Source organism: Aythya fuligula, chromosome 17, assembly GCF_009819795.1.
Source record: "Aythya fuligula isolate bAytFul2 chromosome 17, bAytFul2.pri, whole genome shotgun sequence".
Classification (NCBI taxonomy): domain Eukaryota; kingdom Metazoa; phylum Chordata; class Aves; order Anseriformes; family Anatidae; genus Aythya; species Aythya fuligula.
The window spans coordinates 11,211,161-11,232,473 of record NC_045575.1 but is presented as its reverse complement, the minus strand read 5'-3'; the positions used below and the strand labels follow the sequence as shown (position 1 = coordinate 11,232,473).

At 38.8% G+C, this 21,313-nt stretch overlaps 2 protein-coding genes and 1 non-coding gene across 3 annotated transcripts; 1 reads left to right on the top strand and 2 right to left on the bottom strand.

Annotated features, from left to right (window-relative positions):
* RANBP1 (RAN binding protein 1) lies at window positions 1–9,435 on the bottom strand. Its single transcript, XM_032198683.1, has 6 exons — window positions 9,346–9,435; window positions 7,964–8,100; window positions 6,316–6,473; window positions 4,545–4,673; window positions 2,429–2,494; window positions 1–1,476 (listed from the first exon to the last, which is right to left on the bottom strand). Exons 1-6 carry the CDS (start codon window positions 9,358–9,360, stop codon window positions 1,352–1,354), a joined length of 630 nt encoding a protein of 209 aa, XP_032054574.1. The 5' UTR covers window positions 9,361–9,435; the 3' UTR covers window positions 1–1,351.
* Window positions 2,213–2,346, bottom strand: LOC116496375. The gene has a single exon (XR_004254012.1). It is a non-coding gene; the product is annotated as a small nucleolar RNA SNORA77 (small nucleolar RNA).
* Window positions 9,436–9,503: 68 nt separating the features above from the next.
* On the top strand, window positions 9,504–17,484 carry TRMT2A (tRNA methyltransferase 2 homolog A). Its single transcript, XM_032198682.1, has 11 exons — window positions 9,504–10,323; window positions 11,050–11,158; window positions 11,650–11,831; window positions 12,731–12,845; window positions 13,123–13,238; window positions 13,820–13,931; window positions 14,976–15,098; window positions 15,721–15,796; window positions 16,340–16,456; window positions 16,682–16,778; window positions 17,095–17,484. Exons 1-11 carry the CDS (start codon window positions 9,707–9,709, stop codon window positions 17,396–17,398), a joined length of 1,968 nt encoding a protein of 655 aa, XP_032054573.1. The 5' UTR covers window positions 9,504–9,706; the 3' UTR covers window positions 17,399–17,484.
* The last annotated feature ends 3,829 nt before the right edge of the window (window positions 17,485–21,313 follow it).

Here is a 21,313-nt window from a genome sequence, read left to right as displayed (position 1 = left end):
AATATATTTTCCTCAGGTAAATTGCAAAGTCTGATCTACTTAGAGAGCCTTTTTATGAAGATAAAAAGGTCTTGCTATCTGATAGTAATATTGTAAGAAGTTCAGCAAGTTTTGTCCAGTTTTCATAGTTGTGGGAATGGTAATAGAGAATTCCATTGCTATCTAATGCTATCCTTGTATTAGTGGTTAACAACAAAACTCAATCTATGAGACTTAAATTGTGTTGATTTTATCACTTCCTATAATTTCTTCTACTCTCTAGCAGTAACTTGAAACCAGACAAACAGTAAATGCTCACAGGGGAGAGATTTGATCATTTGCCCATTATTGGCAAGAAGATTGCCCCTTAAGTGTGTACAACACAATTAAATGACTTAAGTGAATGTCAGAATTCCTCCTTTCAAGAGGGACAGCCTCCCACCATGCATCTTACAAGTTAAAAACACTCCAATTTTTGAAAAACACCATAAGCCCCAAGACCCTGGAAAAAGCTTATAAGTTTTAAGAGTTTAACTGTTATGTGCTGACACAGGGCAAGGTACCCAAACTCTTTTGTATATACCTTAGTGTAAGAGACCAGTACTGCCTTTAGTCAGCCAGAAACACATCATGGAAGATCTGGGACAACAGCTACAACTTTGTGCTAGACTCCAGTATTTTTAATATTAACAACTTTCATAAGCAGCAGGGGTGAGATTTTGTTTCATAAAAGGAAAATGCTACTCAGGTCTCACATAATACATTTCTTCCTCCACCTTTGTTTTCCCTGTCTAATGAAACATCAGTAATAGTGTGCTAGGAATGCTCTATCAGCTGATGCCACAAGTCAGCTGCGTTTCAAGAATCACAGGCACAATCCCTGCTCAGGAACACACAGCAGGAAAGGGCATGAAATGTCTGTTACATTACAGTTTCAGAAGCCATAAAAAAGAAAAAAACATGTATGCAGTCTTAATCTTCCCTGTTGGTAAGGTCTATGAACCTAGTCAATCCATAGGTATGATGATATGAATCTCAACACCCAATGAAACAAGTATATTCATAAGCCTTTAAAGTACATAGAAAACTCAGTTCTGTCCTCTGATGCTGTTTCAAGTTTGTTTTATTCACTCTTTTGGATGACCATAAATAAGTGTTTCCACTATGGAAAAGAAAGTTAGCACAGTACATTTTCATGACTGGGGAATGGATTTTCTGAAGACATCTTCAAAAGGGCAAAAGCTTAGAAAAAACAACCTGAACATTGAATTCAGTTCCTTATAAAGTCCCTTGTAAAAATAAAAATTAAAAAAAGAAAAAAAAGGAAGAAAAAGAAAAATTATAAAGGAAAAACTGCAAGGCCCAGGATGACTTATTGCTTTTCTTCATTTTTTTCCTTGGTCTCTTTCTTCTCAGATTCTTTGCTCTCTTCCTTTACAGAAAGCTCTTCTAGTTTTTCAGCAACTTTATCAGCGCTATCATTTTTGTCTGTGCCTGCTAAGAGATCAATGACAAAAAAAAGTTACATACAGGCAGCAGTCAATCTTCCTGTAACAGGGGAAGTAGAAGCAGAGGATAAGGAGGGCAGGGAGGAGAGAGATGGCTGGTATTTAGAATAAGAACAAAAGCGAATAAGTTCTTTATTGATCACTGGAATGATATCTTCTCCTTTGGTAGATACCTCTGATGCTAGAATTTTAATCACAAAATGAATGTGTAATCATAGTGACAGAAAAACATGTAACATTTGGTCAGCTTTGATGCTACTAGTAACAGACTCCATAGAACATGCAGTCAAGTACATATCGTAAGTCCCTAGCTTTTGCCTATCTTAAATTAAAAACATCCTTACGAAACCCAAGTTCCCTGATGTTTGAAACTGAGACAGACAGGAAGTTCTTAAGACTGAAAAATTCTCATGTAAATATCAGGAGTGTTGTCTGCAGACTGCTTGTAATCTCTACTTCAGGAAGATGGAAATGTTTATTTTACAAGGTAAGCTGTCTTGTCACAGAGACAGTTACAAAATGCAATGAATTAAGCTGTTAGAAAGACCTGTAAACGAAGCTGTAGCATTTCTTCACATTAACAACTATAAGAGCAGAGTATCCTGCTTTCACGATTCCCTCCCAAAATTCCACAAGTAAACTGGAAGGAAACACTACTGTGGTTGCAGTGCTCACAGTTTGTATACAATAAACCAGAAATGCTTCTTTAGTAGCAGTTCTAACAAAGCCATGTCCCAAAAGCAATTGTAACAGCCTTCTACAAAAAAAGAAGGCATTTGTCATGCCTGTGAACTACTGCTCTCGCAGACAGAAAAAGCACCTGAACTGAAGCCTGCAGTTCGGTACAGAGTGAGTCTGCTCAAACACCATGATACTCCAGGGGGCTATAACCACTCAAACAAGAAGAGCAGCATGGTACAATACTTAAGACTTAACCTTACCTTTCTTTGCTCTCTTGTCTACTTCATTCCTGCATTCTTCAAACTTCGCTTTGAATTTCTGTGCATCTGTTTCAGTAGAGACAGTATTTATTAGCTTTATCTCCCTGTAACATTAAATACTTCTCAAGTATCTTCCCTCAAAATCAAAAGTTCTGCGTAAACAAAAACTTGCAGGCAGTTATAAAGCAACCTAGTTTAAAATCAGAATGCTGTGCAAAGGTCTCCAATGCCATCTTTGTGCAGAAGCAGTTTGTCTTTAGCAAGTCTAACAGAGCCTTTTATTTTGCACCTTGAAAATATTTAAAACAGGACTCCAGAAAGAGCTGCTTTGTAGTCCAGCTATTTCTGCTCTTTATAAATAAGAATGACAGACCACTAATATGACAGTGCAGAAGACTGAGGATTGGCCCTGAGGTACCCTCCATCTCCACTATGTTACCCCCCAAAAGAACTTCAGACCTGTACCATAACTTAGGGCATCATCATTAAATACTGAAGATAAAACCTATTTAGAGTATTCGGATTCAGTACCTGAAGACCTTGACTTAAATTGCTCCTGATTACAGCAGCTAGGGAAGCACAGATTCCTCATATGTCTAAGTTGCTTAATCAAGCTACAATAATGTTTATACACAAATAAAACAAACAAGAGACAAAAGCTGATCAGTCAAGGTATTTCCTAACACGAGAACTATAAAAGCATTAGCATGGTAGGCCAGCTTGGTACTACTGACCACATGAGGTCACTGTTGCCCCACAGTAAATTCAGAAGCCACCATGAAACTAGCTCAGGAAAATATTAACTTTTTTTTAAGCAGCTCAAAAAGAAAAGATGCATGAAGGACACATTTACGCCTGTTCACCTGTTATCTGCTTAGTCAGTACTGCAAAGGGTAAACACACAAAGATGATAACTATCAATACAGAAGACAATACCCTTAATAACCTATACAACCTCTACTGAAAAGAGGGAAAGACTTTGCAAACATAGGCAAATAATTACCCAAACCTTTTCATTTCATATTTAAGAAGCAAGCAAGCACTAAGCAGGTGCACCACAGATATATGGCTAAACAATATACTAGAGACTTGAAGAAAAGAAAGCAATGAGATCTGCTACATTCTTCCTTGATGCAGGCAAATCCATCCTGTGGGTATGCAAACAAGGTAGTATTTCTCTCATGGCATTTCCATATAGCCTTGGTACAATATCAACATTAAAAAGGTCAGCCTATACACAGAAGTTTGGCACCGAGAAAAAGGTAAAAGCTAAGCTGATTGCATTACTATATGAAATATGCTGGACTAGAAAGGATGCATTTCAAAAATACAGAGCTACTTTATTACCATCTAGCATACAGAAAGAAAAGGTGGCTAATACACTAACTACTTGTGTGGTAGGTAGTAAAGCAACAACATTTAACCTTCCCCCCCCCCCCCCCCCCCCCCCAAAAAAAAAAAAATATTAATGAACTCCTTGAATCATCCCACAAAGCTGGAGAAGCTGCAGTGGCACTCAGCCCTACTAGCTGATCCACATGTAATTAGGGACCTACTCTATTCTAGTAGTCAACATAGTGACTCCAGAAAACAACACCAACTAGTATAAGGGTCAGGTTTGATTTCACTAACCAAACACTCAGTTTAATCAAAACTAAGATGCTATATCCTTTATTTTATAAAAACATCTTCTGCTAAGTCAGATAAACCACATCTCAGGTCAGTATTTCCTTTCCTTGCTTCTACCACAAGAATGGGGTCTGAACAACTGAGACAAATGAAAACAAGCTGCATATACTAATCTCTACCCCCACAGCATTGCTGCTTTTAGTTTTACTCTAATTAGCATTACACTTGCATGAAACAGTGTAAGTTAAAAAAAAGTTTCCTAGAGCATAGAGCTCTGCAAATACTACTCCAGATATAATTATTATACTGTATGCCAGCATGTATGGTGAAATGATTAACTGACTTCTCTCAGTTAAAGCAGTAATTAGCTAATGCTACCATGCAGCGCTAAGTTATGTTTTATGTACAACGGGTTTACAGTAGTGTTTGGACCTGTAGTGTAACATACAGCATACAATCAACACAAGTTCAGCACCAGTTCACTTACTTTCCGCATTTAAAAAACGGATTGCCAGAAGTTCAGGCTTGGGGCTTTCATCTGCAAAGTCAGCATGTGTGTTCCAGACCCATGCCCTGTCACTTCCAGCATTAGGCTTCAGCTCCATTAAGGGTGTGACTGAAAAGCAAGCATTAAGGTGGTACAGAGCACAATAGTAAACGTTTTCCACACCAGCCTCCATACATCTTATGGACAGCTGACTGTGATGCTTATGTAAAGCAGCTTACAGAAAAATACTTTCTGATACATAGAAAGGAGTGCCCAGTATAATTTTCTTTACATCCTCAAAATGATGCAACACCATTGCTATAGAGAAGAATGGTGGATTCACCACCATCTAGTTAAGAATTTAATTAAGAAATGGAGTTTAATTCAATTCTGTTTTAAAACAGATGACTGCTGCACTGTAAGTGATGCAGACACTAAGCACAACTCTGAGAAACAGTCAAATAGTTTATGAAGAAAAGGCACACAAATAGAAAAACAGCATTCTTTCGCACACTGAAAATAACATACTACCCACATCTGAGAATCTGAAGATAGTCAACTCCTTCCCTTGCATTTTTTAATTTAGAGATGGGATTACATTTTGTTTTGCTTAATGTTTGCATAAATGAAGAGTCCTTTCGTCTGTATGTGAATCATTATAAATTCAGTAAAGAAATCTATACTGCAAGTAGATTTTCCAGGAAGAAAAATGGATTACATGGACACTACAGATATGTCAACTACGAACAGTTTTTACACACTTGCAGAGGTTATTTTCCTAAACAAAAGGCTTACTGCTTTTGGCTGATGACTATGCTGCTTTTCTGTTCACCATTTTTACTAAACAGGAACACCTGAGTTCTGAAATCTGACCTTCTGAAAAGATATGCCCAAAGAAATTAATCATTGTTTCTGACTACAGATTTGTATTAAGTTGCATTAAGCAAGTACTTCAAACTTACCTAAATGTAAGTTAACTCCACAGATACCTTTATATAAACCTGCATACTACCAAAGCAATCAAGTAACATGAAGCATTACTGAATTGGTTTACTTGTTGCTAAACTGACTTTCAAATTTGTTTTCACTTCACATTTATTTTTATTCAAAGAGAATTAAAGGAACAAACCCTTCCTGCTCCATCAGCTCTCAGTACATATTCTTTCTGAATAAATCACCTGAACATACCCCTTTCATTTCAGTCTGCTTCACTAGCAGAGAAAGGCTGCTGGACAAGTTTAGCACCTCAGTATCTGCCTTCTAATGCAGAAGTATTGTTTCTACCATTTCAGCCATTTAACTTGGGATGCTAAATTATTATGATTGCTCTCAATATTTTGTTTTTAAATGAACGCAGAAAGTGGAGGACTCAATACCATTCGTTATAAGCAATGTATGTTCTGGCTTGTTTTTGTAAAAGCATGAGAAAGTAAGCAAACATTGTCTGTCTACTCAAGATAAAGTGTCTTTAGAACACCATTAATTTGAAGAAAAAAAGAGTAACACTGTCAGAGTCAGCATTGCAGGCTGTTCCCAAAACCAACTACAGCTTCCTTATGCTAATAAAAATAAGCGTTTATGGTTTTGATATTTGTAGTCTTGTGCACAGAGTAACACATGACTATATTTACAGTAATATAAGTTGGACATCTGCTTTAAGATGCAGCCATTCCCTAGTTGCTTCTAAAAAGCCACTGGGCTCTTAACCTTCAATTTAAGGAGCTTCATCAGACTTTTTAAAAAAAAAAAAGTATATATCAACATAACATACTGTAATGGTTTGCACAGATTTTTAGGGTTTTATCCCTCCTCATGAGGAGGCGAATTGTTCCCTTCTCCTTGTGTTTCAGGAGTTTTACATCACCAGTTCCTCGTTCTTTCCATTCTGGTAGGTCATTCTCAGACGCAAATCGGAAAAGTTTTGCTCGCCTTAAAGAAGAGAGAATTTCAGAAGTTAGCCTGTATGTAAAAACACTTAATGAAACAACATGCTCAAGTGTACAATACAGTGTATTTTCTGTTGTTTTTTTTTTTTTTTTAAGCCACACAATTTTTTCTTTTAACCCAGGCTTTTATTCAGCATGTAGCATTAGAAACTGGTATTATATATTCAAGTTTAATAACAAGCCATTAGGAAATACATAACATACACTAGAGTTCGTTATGTCCTGGACACACTTTTGGGGAGGATGATAAACATATCTGATGTACATAACCTTTTAAATTAATGAATAATTAACAGGCTTTGCTATACCTAGCATAGCAAGGTAAATATTAGAAAATACAACTGCTTGAATGAAGAATATTGTTGGTTGGCTGTAGCAACCAAACAGCTACATCAAGACTAAGACTCTTGTATAATTCCAAGCCCAGTGTTTGATCTAAGGTTAACAAAGTGCCTCACCCTTTAGAGCCACTCATTTCCCTTCATCTCCAAATGCGTAGCTATTGCTATTCTTCAAGTCAGAATAAAAGAAACTTAGTGCTGCACTGCAGTGCAACATACCTGCTTCAGAACTTCATTCTTTAATTTTCCAAGATGGCAGTGTACCAAAGAAGAAACAGCAATAGTTTGGGAGATTAGTCAATGCTGACCTTAGAGAGATAGTCTGAAGAGCTTAAGACACTGCTAACATGAAAAGAAGCACCTGCTCACACTACAGGATAAAATATATCTAGCCTCATGCCCAAGCAACACTAATTCCAAATAGGTACATGTCAGGTAAAAGCACAAATTCTACATTGGTCTTCTAGATGTAGCAAGGAAGCATCAGTATGGAGACACAATTTAAGAACTTCAGAAGTGCAGTGTCTGCTGCAAGCAGAAGTTAGTGATCACTACAGAAGTGTTCAGGAAGAAGCTCAGTGTTCTACTTCTCTACAAGCCCTGTCCTTTGCTCTTGTATAATGAAAAAGATTTTTCAAGAGAAGGTGTTGGATGTTAGACTTCTATTAAACTTCTGTTAGACTCTGATGCAGATGAACTACTGTGGTCCAAAGCAAGTCACTCCTAAGCCCAAAGGGCACTAAGTAACTCCTCTAGTTTTAGCTACCAGAACAACCAGCATTCAAAAAAAAAAAAAAATCCTTTTCTCTGTTATTTGTTTTATACTGTGACTACACACCTTCAGACCTCAAATTATTATTCAAGTTAATGCCTTCTTTTAGGCTAAACAAAACAATATTAAAACCAGATTCATAATATCATATTCTCCCTGTACTGTTCCAGACCTTAATCAATTTCCTGGGGCATTATTGTCAATCATTCCCCCACTCAATCTCTGCCACTACAGCAAATACCAGCCTAACTATTCCTAAATAGTTAACCAGCTTTTTTGTAACACATTCAAGTTAATGTAATAACATTCAAGTTAAAGTCTAATAACCAGCTAGATAACACATAGAAGTATTCAACTTACATCTTAAAGAGCTCTTCCTCATCCTCTTCCAGAGTTTTTATTTCTTGTTCAGGAAGGGAAACTATGGGCTCAAACTGAGGATCATGGTTAGAATCATCTGCATTTTCAGTAGAAGTATCATGGTCCTCATGTGTTTCCTGAAGAAAGATGGGGGGAAAAAAAAAAGAAAAATTTGTTATATACTTAAATTCAAGACTACTCAGTGATTAAAAATTAGTAACTGAAATGTCTTGTGACAATAAACCAAAGTTATAGTTGAAAATTAATTGCTTTAAAGTCAACATACAGTTATAGTAAGAAAAAAGTGGTCTTGCACAGCTACACGTTTTAGTTCTACCCACCAGCTTTTGGTGATGGAAAAGCTGCACCAATTAGTTTTCTGCTGAATGTTTCATGCTTCCAATACACTACTACTTCTTAGTGGCTAATGACCTATCACTACTGCAGGAACAAAAGAAAATCCAGCAAAAAAAAAAAAAAAAAGACACAACATTTTACATCCAGAAAGGCAGCATAAGTTCATTGTTCTCATCTTATGTATTATAACTCCCACAACCTGAGGTGTTGGTGAAGCACAGTCACACCACTCATAACTTTTTTCCATTCCAGCTACACTCTCCGGGGGAACTGTAACGGGTAAACGGCCAAGGCGAGACTTCCCCGCGGGTTGTTGGGCCCGGCCCCAACGTTCGCTGAGCTGCGGAACCCCTCGGCGTGGCTGGCGAACTGCCGGCAGCCCCCGGCACAGCCCGCGAGAGGAATCCACCCGCAAGCCTAACGAGGCCGCACGCGGTTAGCTCAGGTGAAGGGCCCCGATTCGGTTTGGTGCTGCTGCTTCAGTAACAAAAGGAAATAATAAAAAAAAAAAAAAAGGAGCGAGAGGGCACGAAGCGCTGCAAACGACTCCCGAGAGCCAGAGCCCGGCCAGCCCAGGCGGGCCGGGAGCCTTGGGCTCGGGCAGGCCCCGCGGGGCAGCGGCCGGGCCCAGCTCCCGCCTCGGGGCCGGGCCGAGGAGCGGCGGCCGCTGGGCTCCAGGCCAGGCCCTGGCGGCGGCCACGTGCGAGCGGCGCCCGTTACAACGGCAGGGCCGGGCCCGCCGCCACAGGCCCGCGGCACCGGGGCTGCTCCCGCTGCGCCGAAAAGGGATTAAGGGGGGGGGGGAGGGGAGCACCCAGGCGGCCCCTGAGGGAGGCCGCGGCCTCCGAGCGTGAGGGAGCGCGGGGGGGGGGAGACTGAGGCCGCGGCCTCCCTCAGGCCTCGCCCCCACCTGTTTCCGTTACTCCCCTCCCCCACCCCGCGGCCTCCTTCCCTTCTCTCCCCCTATCCCACCCCCGCTCCCCCCCAGCCCACCCGCCGGTGCCCGCAGGGCCGCGCTCCCGCACCTTGGTGTCCGCCATGGGCCCGGGCTCGCTGCGCTCCGCTCGCTTCCGCCGCCCCTCCCGCCTTTACCTCATGCCCGCGGCCCGCGCCGCCGCAAGGCCCGATGGGAGGCGGCCCCCGCCCCGCCCCGTCCCTGCAGCCCCCGCGCCATGGCGGCGCCCGCCCCGCGCCCACGCCTGAGATGGCGGCCGCCTGCCTGAGGGAGCGGCGCGGGTCGCTGCGCTTTGGTTCATTGAGGTTCTTATGAGCGACGCGGGGCTTGCGAAAGGGGAGCAGGGCTGAGAAATAAACTGAAAGTTAACGGGCTGCTCCCAGAGGAAGCAGTGAACAGCGCGGCGCGGCTGGGCTTCATCAGGCGGCGGGATGGAGGTGGCTGTGCCGGCCGGGAACGGCGCGGCCGGGCCTGAAGAAGAAGAAGGAGGAGGAGGAGTGGGAGATGGCGGCGGCGGTGGTGGTGAAGGAGGAGGAGGAGGAGGCACCGGGGGGGACCCCACGCCCGGCCCCGACGTGTACGGGTACACCAAGGGAGAGCTGTTCACCTCCGAGATCTATAAGGTGGAGATACAGAACCTGCCGAAGTACATCGGCTTCAACGACGTGAAGAAGTTCCTCGCCAAGTACGGGCTGAGCCCCCACAAGATCAAGCTCTTCGGGCGGCAGACGTTCGCCTTCGTGACGTTCAAGAGCGAGGAGGAGCGGGACAAGGCCGCGCGGGCGCTGCACGGGGTGCTGTGGAAGGGCCGCGCGCTCAGCGTCAGGTTGGCCAAGCCCAAGGCCGACCCCATGGCGAAGAAGAGGAAAAAAGCCGAGGGGAGCGAGGCAGGGGAGGCGAAGCGGCCGGCCCCACCGGCGGCCGGCCCCGAGGAGCCTCTCAGTAAGCAGATAGCCGATGTGGTGACTCCGCTGTGGAGCGTGCCCTACGCCGAGCAGCTGGCCAGAAAGAAGCAAGAGTGCGAGCAAGTGCTGCAGAAGCTGGCAAAGTAATTAACGGCTGGTTGTGAAGCTGCCGTGGGTCTAATGATATGTGGTTACAGTGGTATAGAGCTAAGTTTGAGCAGATTGCTATCTAAAATAAAGCCGGTTAGAGGGATGTCAGAAAACAAATCCCAAACAAAGTAAATAACAGATCATCTGTGATGCTAGGGCTGAAGAAGTGCTCCAGCTGGCAAAACCTGCCATTGCCGTTCTTGGTCAGCTTCAAAAGATCACTAAATGAAAGGACATCATTTTGGGAGTCCGTAGTGCCATGGGCATAAACAGAAAGATGTTTGTGCCCCTGAAGTTCAAAAAAATGTGCACCTGTCAAATGTTATAAGAGGCAATCTGTAGAGACGGCAAAATACCATTAGGGTCTTCTCCTAAATAATCCCCTCATTTTTTAAGTCTGGTCTTTGCAGATCAAAGTATCTTTTCCATCATTTGCCCTAATTGTGTAGATAAAATTGCATTCTGTTCGTGCATCAGTACCTTGCCAAATATAGTACTAACCTTTGTAACTACATTAACTCTTCTTTTGCCAGGTTATGGTTCTTGTAAAATTGGAGGTTTTTTCCATGTTAAACAAAGTATTTATTTCAGAAGAAATAGTCTTCCTCTGGCAATCTGATACTTTATTATGCCCTAGCTTCAAAAGGAAAAAAAATGTTGTGGAACAGTTTACTTTTTCCAAGTGTGTAGTTTTAAATGTTTGTTTCTGATTTGGGCAGGGAAATAGGAAATAACAACAGAGCGTTACTACCTTGGCTGTTTGTGCAGAAGCAGAAGTATAACAAAATGTGCTGCCCGGTAGAGGGAGTGAAAGCATCACCGTTACAGGTAATGTCATCCGAAGTTGAGGATGGGAGGGGGTTGATGAGCTTAGGGCAAAATTGATTAGTTGGTCTTAATAGACTGCAGACAAACTGAGTATTTGTCTTCATTGCATAATGAATGATGAATTTTAGACATCATTGCCTTTCGTGTAAATAGTGTGTGGAAATATTTACAGGAAGCAGAGAAACGCTTACCTGGATATTCTATCTTCAAAGTGAGCATGCTGTCCCCAGAAGTTTGTGTTGTAAGCTCATAAAAACATCTTTCAAAGAATGCAGTATTTTGCTTTTAGAGTAACATGATTTACTTAATTCTTTTTCATTATTGTGGTTAGTTCTCATACATCAAAGTTCAGGAATATCTTCCATACGAACTGAAATGGCTTGTGGCCTTCTGCAAGTACGTTTAACCATGTGAAGGTTGTTTTCAGATAAACTTGGCATGTACAAGTAAGTGCTGTATAAATATCTTATATAACTTTATTTTAAATCTAGACCGAATATCGCAACAAATGTGAGTTTTTGATTGGGATTGGTGTAAATCAAGAAGACAAAACTGTGGGTTGTCGTCTTGGCAAATATAAGGGTGGTACGTGCGCTGTAGTGGAGCCGTTTGATACTATTCACATTCCTGCTATTGCCAAAAAAGTAGTAAAAGCATTTCAAGACTACATAAGGTGAGCATAAGTAAATTGAATTTTCTTTAAATGTTTTGATGACTCAAAAATATTCATAAAATTAAAGTGAAAAGTTTAGTGTTTGTTCTGAGCTTTATGACCTAAGGATATACCAATCTCATTCTTTAGCATTTCTTTGACATTTGCATCTTGTGCCTTGATCACTGGGTGCATGTCCCTTGTTCTTGCTCAGCTGTTTTGAGATGGAGGGGCAGATACCAGCATAACACAGCTTTATTGCTAGTGATGAGATAACATAATCTACAAGTGAAAGTGCCTGTTATTTAAGAGCTTTTTCCAATAACTGTAAAGAAAATTTTATTCTGAAAAATTGTTAAAAGAGGAACTTGGAACAACCAAAGTCAATTGCGTGCTTTACTGATTTAGAGAAGAATCAGCCTACAAGTCAATAAAACAAAAGTGGTAAATCTGTGAGCAGTCACACTTCTTAGAAAAGGAACAGTTGCTTTGAAAAGCAGTTGAATTCTGAAAAACGGAAACTCAGAACAATCTCGAATATGGAAAGTTTTCAACTTAGTGTGGAACAGAGAAGCTGATGAAGACATTTATAAAAAGTTGTGTCGTTCCCTGAACGTGGTGAGAGGCTGCCTATATCCATCCTATCTATAATTTTGGATGGGTTAAAATGGGTAAGAGGTAAGAGGATTATGAAAGCTAGGGAGAGATTATTTTGTGATTGGAGATCTATTAATCTCTTCTTTTTTTTTTTTCTTAATTAAGATTTGGAAGTCATTCTTCTCTTGACAGATCAATGTAGTCTCTGTTTGTACTTAACATTTTTCATCACTTTGCATGGTGAGCTGTTTTTGTTTCAATCAACTTGAATGTCATGCAAAAAATAGTTCCTTGTTAAGTAACTGAGCTTCTGAAAATTGCAGGTCAACTCCTTACTCAGTTTACAGCCCAGAAACCTATGAAGGTCACTGGAAACAGCTCACAGTCCGTACCAGCAGGAATGGCCACATTATGGCAATTGTTTATTTTAATCCTCAGGTATTTAAGATGATATATAATGTGCAGCCCAGATGCACAGTTTTAAATTACATAAATCTGATTTTATAAAGAGTGAATGTGAAAGAGAAATAGAATAATGACTTAGCGTGGTTTACTCTGCATTACTGCTTTTTTATTTAGAATAATCTGATATATGCAAATGAACAATTAATGTATGTCTTCTTTAAGCATATAGAAGTATATAGCAGGCATACACTATATCATATCTTCCAAGTCACTAAGATTATTATTCTCTCTTTTCAAATGAAACCTTTAGAAATTAAGCAAAGAAGAACTCGCTGACCTAAAAGTCTCTCTGGCAAAATACTTCACAGAGGGGATGGGAAGGGACAGTGGCATTACTTCTCTGTACTTTGTGGAGGAAGGCCAAAGGTAAGGAACTTGGTTTCGCTTTGGGGAATTTTGCTGGCGGTGGGATTCTTGTCGTTTGCTAATTCCTAAAAGTAGTAGCAGCATTATTACTTTGCTGAACAGTTATTTCCCTTCTCCACAATAGATTCCTGAAACTTCCAGTTTTCCTGTAGCGGTCACTGAGTAAAGGCAGCTAGGGTTTAAATGGGCAGAACTGCTACTAGTTGGTGGCCATCAAGCTGTGAAAGCGTTTGCTGTATTAGATGGGTACTTATTGTTATCAAGTAAATTTTGTGTCATTTTTTTTCTTTCCTATTTTACGTAATTTTTCATCTCCTCATCATCTTACACAGAGCACAAAGTCCACCTTATCTTCATCTAGAGACAATGTAGGTCAAACTCTTTGTGTCAGTGGAACGAGATTTATAAGAAAAAAATCCAAGGTGGTCTCTAAAAGAATGTGATAAATGTTGCCATGTTATAAACTACTGTGCAGTAGTACAGTTTTTAAGATGACTAATGCTTTTTGTTAAAAAAATAAAAAAAAAATGTAATAAACATAATTGCTTGCTTTTGTTTGTTTGTTTCTCCCCTTCTACCAGGAAATCTCCCAATTTAGAAGACTTGCCTTTGGAGCATGTGGCTGGTGATAAGTACATATATGAAGAACTTCTTGGCCTAAAATTTAGAATTTCTCCTCACGCATTTTTTCAAGTAAGGCTGATACCAAGTTTCTAATTTACCTGGATTTGCATTATTGCCTCTAAGATGAGCTGTTGCAGTGTAGTGAGATACTACATATTTAAGAGATTCAACCTTTTATATATTTGCTGTGATTAAATATATCTGAGTATTACATTCTGCTGTAAAAACTCAGTAAACGAGCATAAACTTGACGGGGAGCATGTTCAAAGTAACTTGTTTTTACTAATTCAGTATTTTAATATAATTTGTCTCTTGAATGACATTGTACAGAACATGCAATAGGCAGTTCAGTAATCTTTGTAATTTTTGCTTGGTTTTCCAAAATGTGATTCTTCCCTGCCTTTAAGCTTCAAAATTAAGTAGCCTCTGCTGTGTAAATGGAAAACAAGTACTGAAATAGGAAGGAAATACGTTACCACCTGGGATCATAAATACATTGAAGATAGGCTGTATTTTCTATTATTTGCCTTAGATTTTAGTCTACTGCTATGCATTTATTTATTTTCACATGGTCGACTTTACTTGCCCTTTAAGTTAGAGAATGCAAAATAGAGGAGCTGGTTTGGTGAACTTGCTGTGTACTACTTCCTTTACAAGAAGGCATGATTACAGCATTTATATTAAAGCAGGTTTACAGATAAGGTTAAAATAAAGCTTGATGAGTGTCTTGTCATGGTTATATTCTCCTGGGTTTGAATCTACTCATTCCATTCCTGTTCAAGAACTGGAAGTATTTTTAAAATCCTTTGTTTTGTAGCATTTTCCTTAATCATTTTTGTTTGTTGTTTCCTCTAGTTTTCAAACTTACTTTTTAGGTACTGTAGAAAATGTCTTGTGTTTACTGGAATATAGATACCAAAACATTCCTTCTCAGAAAGTACTGAATGAGACTTTTACAATGCAATGGTAATCTTGTAGATCAGTTATATGATGATAAGTTGATGTGAAGTTCTTTCTTAGAAAGAAGGAAAAAGAAAATTTGCTTTTATAAGACTTATTAAAAAAATTTACTGCTTATAAAAAAGTAGACCTACTTGACATATATTTTCACAGGTAAATACACAGGCTGCAGAAGTTTTGTATACTGCCATTAGGGAGTGGGCACAACTGAGCCAAGAGAGCACGGTACTTGACATTTGCTGTGGTACAGGAACTATCGGGATTTCTTTAGCCAAGGTGATTAACATCTCTTCCTGGATATAATCTACAATTAACATTCAGGTGTACCTCTTTTGTTATGAAAGAAAATACTTGATGTACTTGAAATGAAATGCATGATATCCTAAGTTTTAAAATTAATTTCTAACTAAATTGCCTGTGGCTGTTTTAACAAATCATTACGAAAGCTCACTCTTACGTTAAATACCCTAAATTATCTTTAAATTCAGTCAAAAGAGGCAGTAGTTCTGTCAGACAGCCAAAATTTACTAGAAAAGATTTGTCCACTTAACTAGTTAGAGCTTTCTTAGAAATCTTTAGATAGAAATAACCAACTTTTGTCATACTCGCATATCTTATGAAGTAGAGTAAAGAGCGTTAAGGGAGTTTAGCCCTCCAAAAAAACCAAAAACCTACCATAACAAGAGTCTAATGGGATAGATGATGTTCATCTGAGAATTCCAGTCAAAACGCCCCTGGTACTTGCAGAGGTCTCTTGGACTCTTTTCTAGCTGCAAGCTAGAAAAGTAACCACCTGTAAGTAAAAGTTCACATGCAGTAGTTAATTGCTGATGCTATGAGTAACTGTTATATTTACATCTCTGTACCATAGGCTGATCTTTTTCCCTTGATTCTGTAGAAAGTAAAGAAAGTGATTGGAATTGAACTCTGCCAAGAAGCTGTGCAGGATGCCAAAGCGAATGCCCAGATAAATGGTTAGTTAAGCTAAAATTCTAAGATCTTTGTTTTTCCAAGCATAGTCATTTCCAAGCATTCTTTGTTTTCCAAGCATAGTAGTTACATAGCTACTTCTTCACCTTACCAAGGAGCTTGGAATTACATGTTGTTGATAGTAATCTTACCCATTTTAACTATATCTCCTGAAAATACGTATGCTAATCTCCGCAGTCATTTTTCTTGTTGACTAACAGCCAACATTACTTTTACATTGAAACGTTCTAGTTTAGAAGAAAAAAAAAGCGAAACAAAGCTCCATCTAGCCTCATAAATAAAACTCTTAACAGTATCTGTTTTTTGTGGGCTTTTGCTTTATTCTAGATAATGGAGCATGCTTAAGTTACTGCTGTTTAAATAATTTGAAGTAACAGTCAGTGATTGTTTAAGTTACACTGGATCAGGGTAGACTAAATAACCCATAGTTTCTAAGATGTAAGACTTTAATATCCAACTTGAGTGTATCGAAAGATGCTTTGACTTGATAAGTACTCTGATTAATACCTTGTTTCTTTGTTTAATAGAACTGAATAACATCGAATTTCATTGTGGGAAGGCCGAAGATATTGTTCCTTCCTTAATTAACATATTAGCTCCCCAGAACCTAATTACCATTGTAGATCCGCCACGAGCAGGACTGCGTAAGTTTACCTTCTCTGTTTTAAGTCCATTCTCCTAGCTGATGTTTGGTAGTGTGCCAAAGAAAACACCAGTGGAACAAATAAAGTGGGAGGCTTCAACTGTAACTTGAAGCAGCTGAGTATTGCACTAGTTTTGTTCATGCTTGAGTACAACTTGGAATACTTTTGGGAATCTGGTGATGCACACAAAACTTGCTCTCAGCTTTCTTGCTTTTGATAATCTAGACTCCAAGGTAATCCTTGCAATTAGAAGAGCCGAACAGCTGAAGAAGCTTATCTATGTATCCTGTAATCCCAGAGCTGCAATGAATAACTTTATAGAGTGAGTAATTCTTGGATAAATAAGTAAATACGATAAGAAAAATTGATTTTTGGGGTGGAGGGCTGAGGCTGGCTTTTAAGTCATGTTTACTGATTTTTTTTTCCACTGTAAAACAGCGGACAGCTGCTACAAAGCAAGCTTGGAGCTGTGTTACCTAATAATGTGTAATAATGGAAGTATTCAGGGTGCTGACTAACCATATTATGGAATGAGGCTAGGGGAAGAAAAGCTTTTCTTAGAAGAGTAGTAGTATACTCTAAGCGATGAACAGTACACTAAAATACTAATACAGTTCCTGTTCCCTTTTCCCATCAAGTCTTTGCCGGGCCCCTTCCAACCGAGTCAAAGGAGCCTCTTTCCGTCCTGTTAAAGCGATGGCTGTGGATCTCTTCCCTCAGACCAGGCACTGTGAGTTACTGATATTCTTTGAAAGGGTTGAATATGCAAACGGAAGCTCTGCAGAAGCGAAGCCTGATGATACTCAAGTCACAACAGCAGGATGTGATTCAGAGTGCTTGGACAGTACCAACCCATCTAACACTGATGCAAGCCAGACAACTTCTATGGATACATGCATAGATACATCATCCAAAGAGAGGGAATCAACTCAAGTCCTATGAGATACTTTCCAGAAACTTCTTTTGCTTGTTAACTGCTTCAATAACATTGTCGCTCTAACACCCAGGTAATAAATCTCTACAACAGAGTGGCTGCAAGGCTTCCAAGTTATTTCATCATAATACTAATTTGAATTAATTACATACCATTAAGCCAAATTCTGCTTTTCTCCTCCTGCCCTCAGAGGGAAACCGAGGTGAGTGAATTAATATATAGAGTGGCCTCACTCTTTATACAGTTGTGATACAGCCTTAAATGTTATCCCACAGCTGTATTACTGAAGGAGAAAGTAGCTTGAACGCAACTTACTCAGTTTGAGGTTATAACTGAAGTACTTTTGAACAAAATGTTTTCAACACCATCTCTGCACTAGATTCAAAGATCTTATCTCAGCTATCTTCCCAACTGTTTTACTCAGAGCCCTGTGCAATAAAAGAAAAATGCAGTTGCATTTACTGCAAAACCTTAACACAATAAACATAGATTGCAGGCACCTGGGGGATGAGCAAGAGTGGTGTTAGTGAACCCTAGGAACTACAAAGCTTAGCATCTTAAATCACACTTTGCACATATGTATTGGTTGTGAGGAAAAACCTGTTTGAGATTCCTACCCTTGCGTGAGTTTGCTGTCCAGTCAAGATTCATACATCTGTACAGGTGCTCAGAGCCTAGTATTAATTGAAGGGAGCCTGATCCACACCATAGGATAGACTGACTGTTAGAAGGAATAACCATTTTAACATCAAAGTTAAAGTATTTTTAATGTACATTTAGTATGGACTGAACAAAAAACTTTTGTTACAGCACTCACAGACTTGCTAATACTCCTTTCTGTCCAGTTAGGCACATGACAGCAGGTACCAAAAATTGCAGCATTAGATTGTGTTGTTTCAAACTGACATAACTTAAGTAAAAAATACAAATTCCAATTTCTGAAAAAACTTAAACACAACTTCCCCTCAAAAAATGTTTAACAGTGTATGCATTCATTGTATGCAATGTTTAACCTTGTATGCATTCAATTCCTTTCCAAAAAAGTGAGTCAATGACTACTTCCATAACCAGTAAGCCCATACTGATCTAATTTGTATTTCAATATATCTACAGGAAGCAAAGGATCAAAGTTCCTTTTTCTAAATGTGCTTAAGTTATCACAATACTGATCACACTGCAGCATTTTATAATATCAAACTTTATTGCTCAAAACTAATTGTCTGAAAAATACACATGTAGTACTCAAAGACCAAACACATAGGCTTATATGATTGTGCAGAAAAAAAAGCAAGCAGAGGCTCAGTGAAAATGAGGCTTTATAGTTGTACCAATTTAGCACTGGCATCAAGCAACTGCACCCAATACAATTCATACAGCAACCATTGTTACCTACTTGGGCAATAAGATTGATTTTTTTCCCACTTTCCCATCTCAGATACACATCAGAATACTGTAACTGAACGTTTTATTTGGTTAAGAACAGCATGGCTTCTTGCACTTCACGTTTCTTCCTGCGGAAAGTTAGGCAGCTATCACTTCCTGAATTTTACTCTAGAACTAAAGTACAGTCTAGAGAATTAATAAGATATAATCATGCTTTTAAATGTTACAAATGTATTTGTATAAAGCCTAACAGCATCACAGGGAAGTGGAAGTTTACATACAATTAATTTTATGCATAACAGTCTTCCCAAATATCTGAGTACCCAACTACTTTGTCAGTTTTGTTTAATAAATATGTAAGAAAAAGCTGAATTACTGGTGTTTAAATAGGTAGCATCTGACTATTCACTGGAAGTCACAGTAAGTTTTCCATCAGTACCATAAAGATTTGAATGCACACTAATTTAACCCTTAAAGTCAATATACCACACTTTTGTCAAAAAGCACATAATATGCAAAGCACAACTGTAACTCCCAAAGGATGGAACAGTTCTTAAAAATACACTCCATCCCTATAAAAATACCCATCCTCCTCTGTATATAGAAGGGATAAAGAACAAATGTCAGTGACAAAAGCAGCAGCTGTTTTTATGCATTCATATAATCAAGATCTAAACCCTTACAGCCGATTACCTAGAAAACACACAAGAGTTACAAGACAAATTTAGGATACATCTTGAATCACACTGTAAGTGTTCATGCAGAAGCTGAAGTTAATGCAATGATCTATCCTCTATCACAGCAGCTCGTGCTTATGTGCAAATGCAAGACTGTTACACTCCAAACAATAGTAAACATTAAAACACAAGAATACTTCACAATGACAATAAACAGCAGTTAAGTTGTTTGTTCCAGCAGTTATTGCGCTATTTTCTGGACATCTCTCCAGTTAAAGGCTGCAGCAAGGTCTAATACCATCTTTTTTGTTTGTTTTTGTTTAGAATGCATAATATATCTTCTAGGCTTTGGTTCACAATGAAATCTCTGGATGTTTTTATTAAGGGCAATGGTCACATTGTGATTCTGATAGTGGCAGACTGAGGTAATACAGCAATCCTCTTAAAAATAATGAAATCAAATTTTTAAGTGAGGCATCTATGTATATTCTGCAGGTAATCTGCAAAAACACTGACATTCTGATTTCAGAAAAATAAAGGATCTACAAGGGTGATTTGTCTTTTACAGTGCTGTCCAAGTAAAGTTTTTTTCTGCTGAAAACATAAGCTGAAGTAAACCCTACCTAACGCAGTAATACATTTAGGCATAGAAGATATAAGCCCTGTCTTTATGAAAAAAATAAAAAAGAGACAAACAGTAATCACTGCTTGTCACTACTGCACCAATATTATACACCTTTCTTAAAAGATGGAAATTTATTAAAGCTATACTAAATTAAAAAAAAAGCAGAGGCATTTTTTTTTGTAGATAGGCCACTTCTTTAAATAATATTTTATGTATAGTCTTCCAAGTCTTCCAACTACCCGTATCCTGCTATAACAGGATTACAATTTGCAGAACTGAAAAGCTAAATATAATAAGGAACAGTGGGAGAATTCATATTTGCAGAGACCTTTGAGCATATCATTCAAATAGAAATGGGTAAGACTCCAGGACTCCCATTTAATCTCAAGCATTATATGCAACGTAAGCTTGAGATAAAAATCAAAATCCATGTATTTCCAAAATAACAGGTATAATGATCTTAAAGGAGGTGTAGACAATACTGATGCCAATATTGTTAAAATCCAGTAGGCACAAAATTCATTATACTGCAGCACTCTATATGTAACATGGTATTAAACAATAAAATAGTAATAATAATAAAAAAACACAACAACAAACTAAGAACATTCCCTTTCTCCCCTCCCTACCCCAAGCCCCCAGACCACTGTCCAGGTAAGTACCAGGAGCTGCAGCAATTAAAAACTGACCTCTTTGACTCCTACAGGAGTGTAAAATATACCAGTACAACTCTTGGGTAAATCATTGAAGCCCTACCACCAGCTTGGTTTTTATTCTCTTCTTTTATAACAGACCAAAGAACCCACAAAAATGGTTCTAAGAGAAGACTTACTGCAATCACCCAGTAAACAACACCAAATGAAGAAAAAAAAAAACCTCATAAAGCAGTGCTTTCACTACAGCCAAAACTATTTCTTCTGTGCTTAATGTAATAAAGCCTCAGATGACATAGTGAGTACTGCCTGTTTTCTAAGATTGTATTTTATAGTAGTTGCATATTTGTGATTTTCCTATTTACCAGTAAAACTTGTTATGGTCTCATTCTACTCATTACTCTATGTCATATTCCAAATCTACATTCTAATTTTCATTGCAGAAGTTACATTTTTCTTCAAAAACTAAAAATGTAATTAAAAAAGTAAAAACAAAGCTTTTTAAAAAAACTAAATTGCTGCAGTTATTTAATATTTCTTGTAGTTGCTGTTATTATTCCTAATTTTTTCTTTTATTTTTTTTTA

Coding starts and splice junctions, on each gene's coding strand:
- RANBP1 (XM_032198683.1), bottom strand. Junction 4,674..6,315: donor AATCTGTGCAAACCATTACA/GTATGTTATGTT, acceptor CTTGCTTTTCAG/TCACACCCTTAATGGAGCTG. Junction 2,495..4,544: donor CCGTTTTTTAAATGCGGAAA/GTAAGTGAACTG, acceptor CTACTGAAACAG/ATGCACAGAAATTCAAAGCG.
- TRMT2A (XM_032198682.1), top strand. CDS start 9,707: ATGGAGGTGGCTGTGCCGGCCGGGAACGGCGCGGCCGGGCCTGAAGAA. Junction 10,324..11,049: donor GTGCTGCAGAAGCTGGCAAA/GTAATTAACGGC, acceptor TGATTTGGGCAG/GGAAATAGGAAATAACAACA. Junction 11,832..12,730: donor GCATTTCAAGACTACATAAG/GTGAGCATAAGT, acceptor TGAAAATTGCAG/GTCAACTCCTTACTCAGTTT.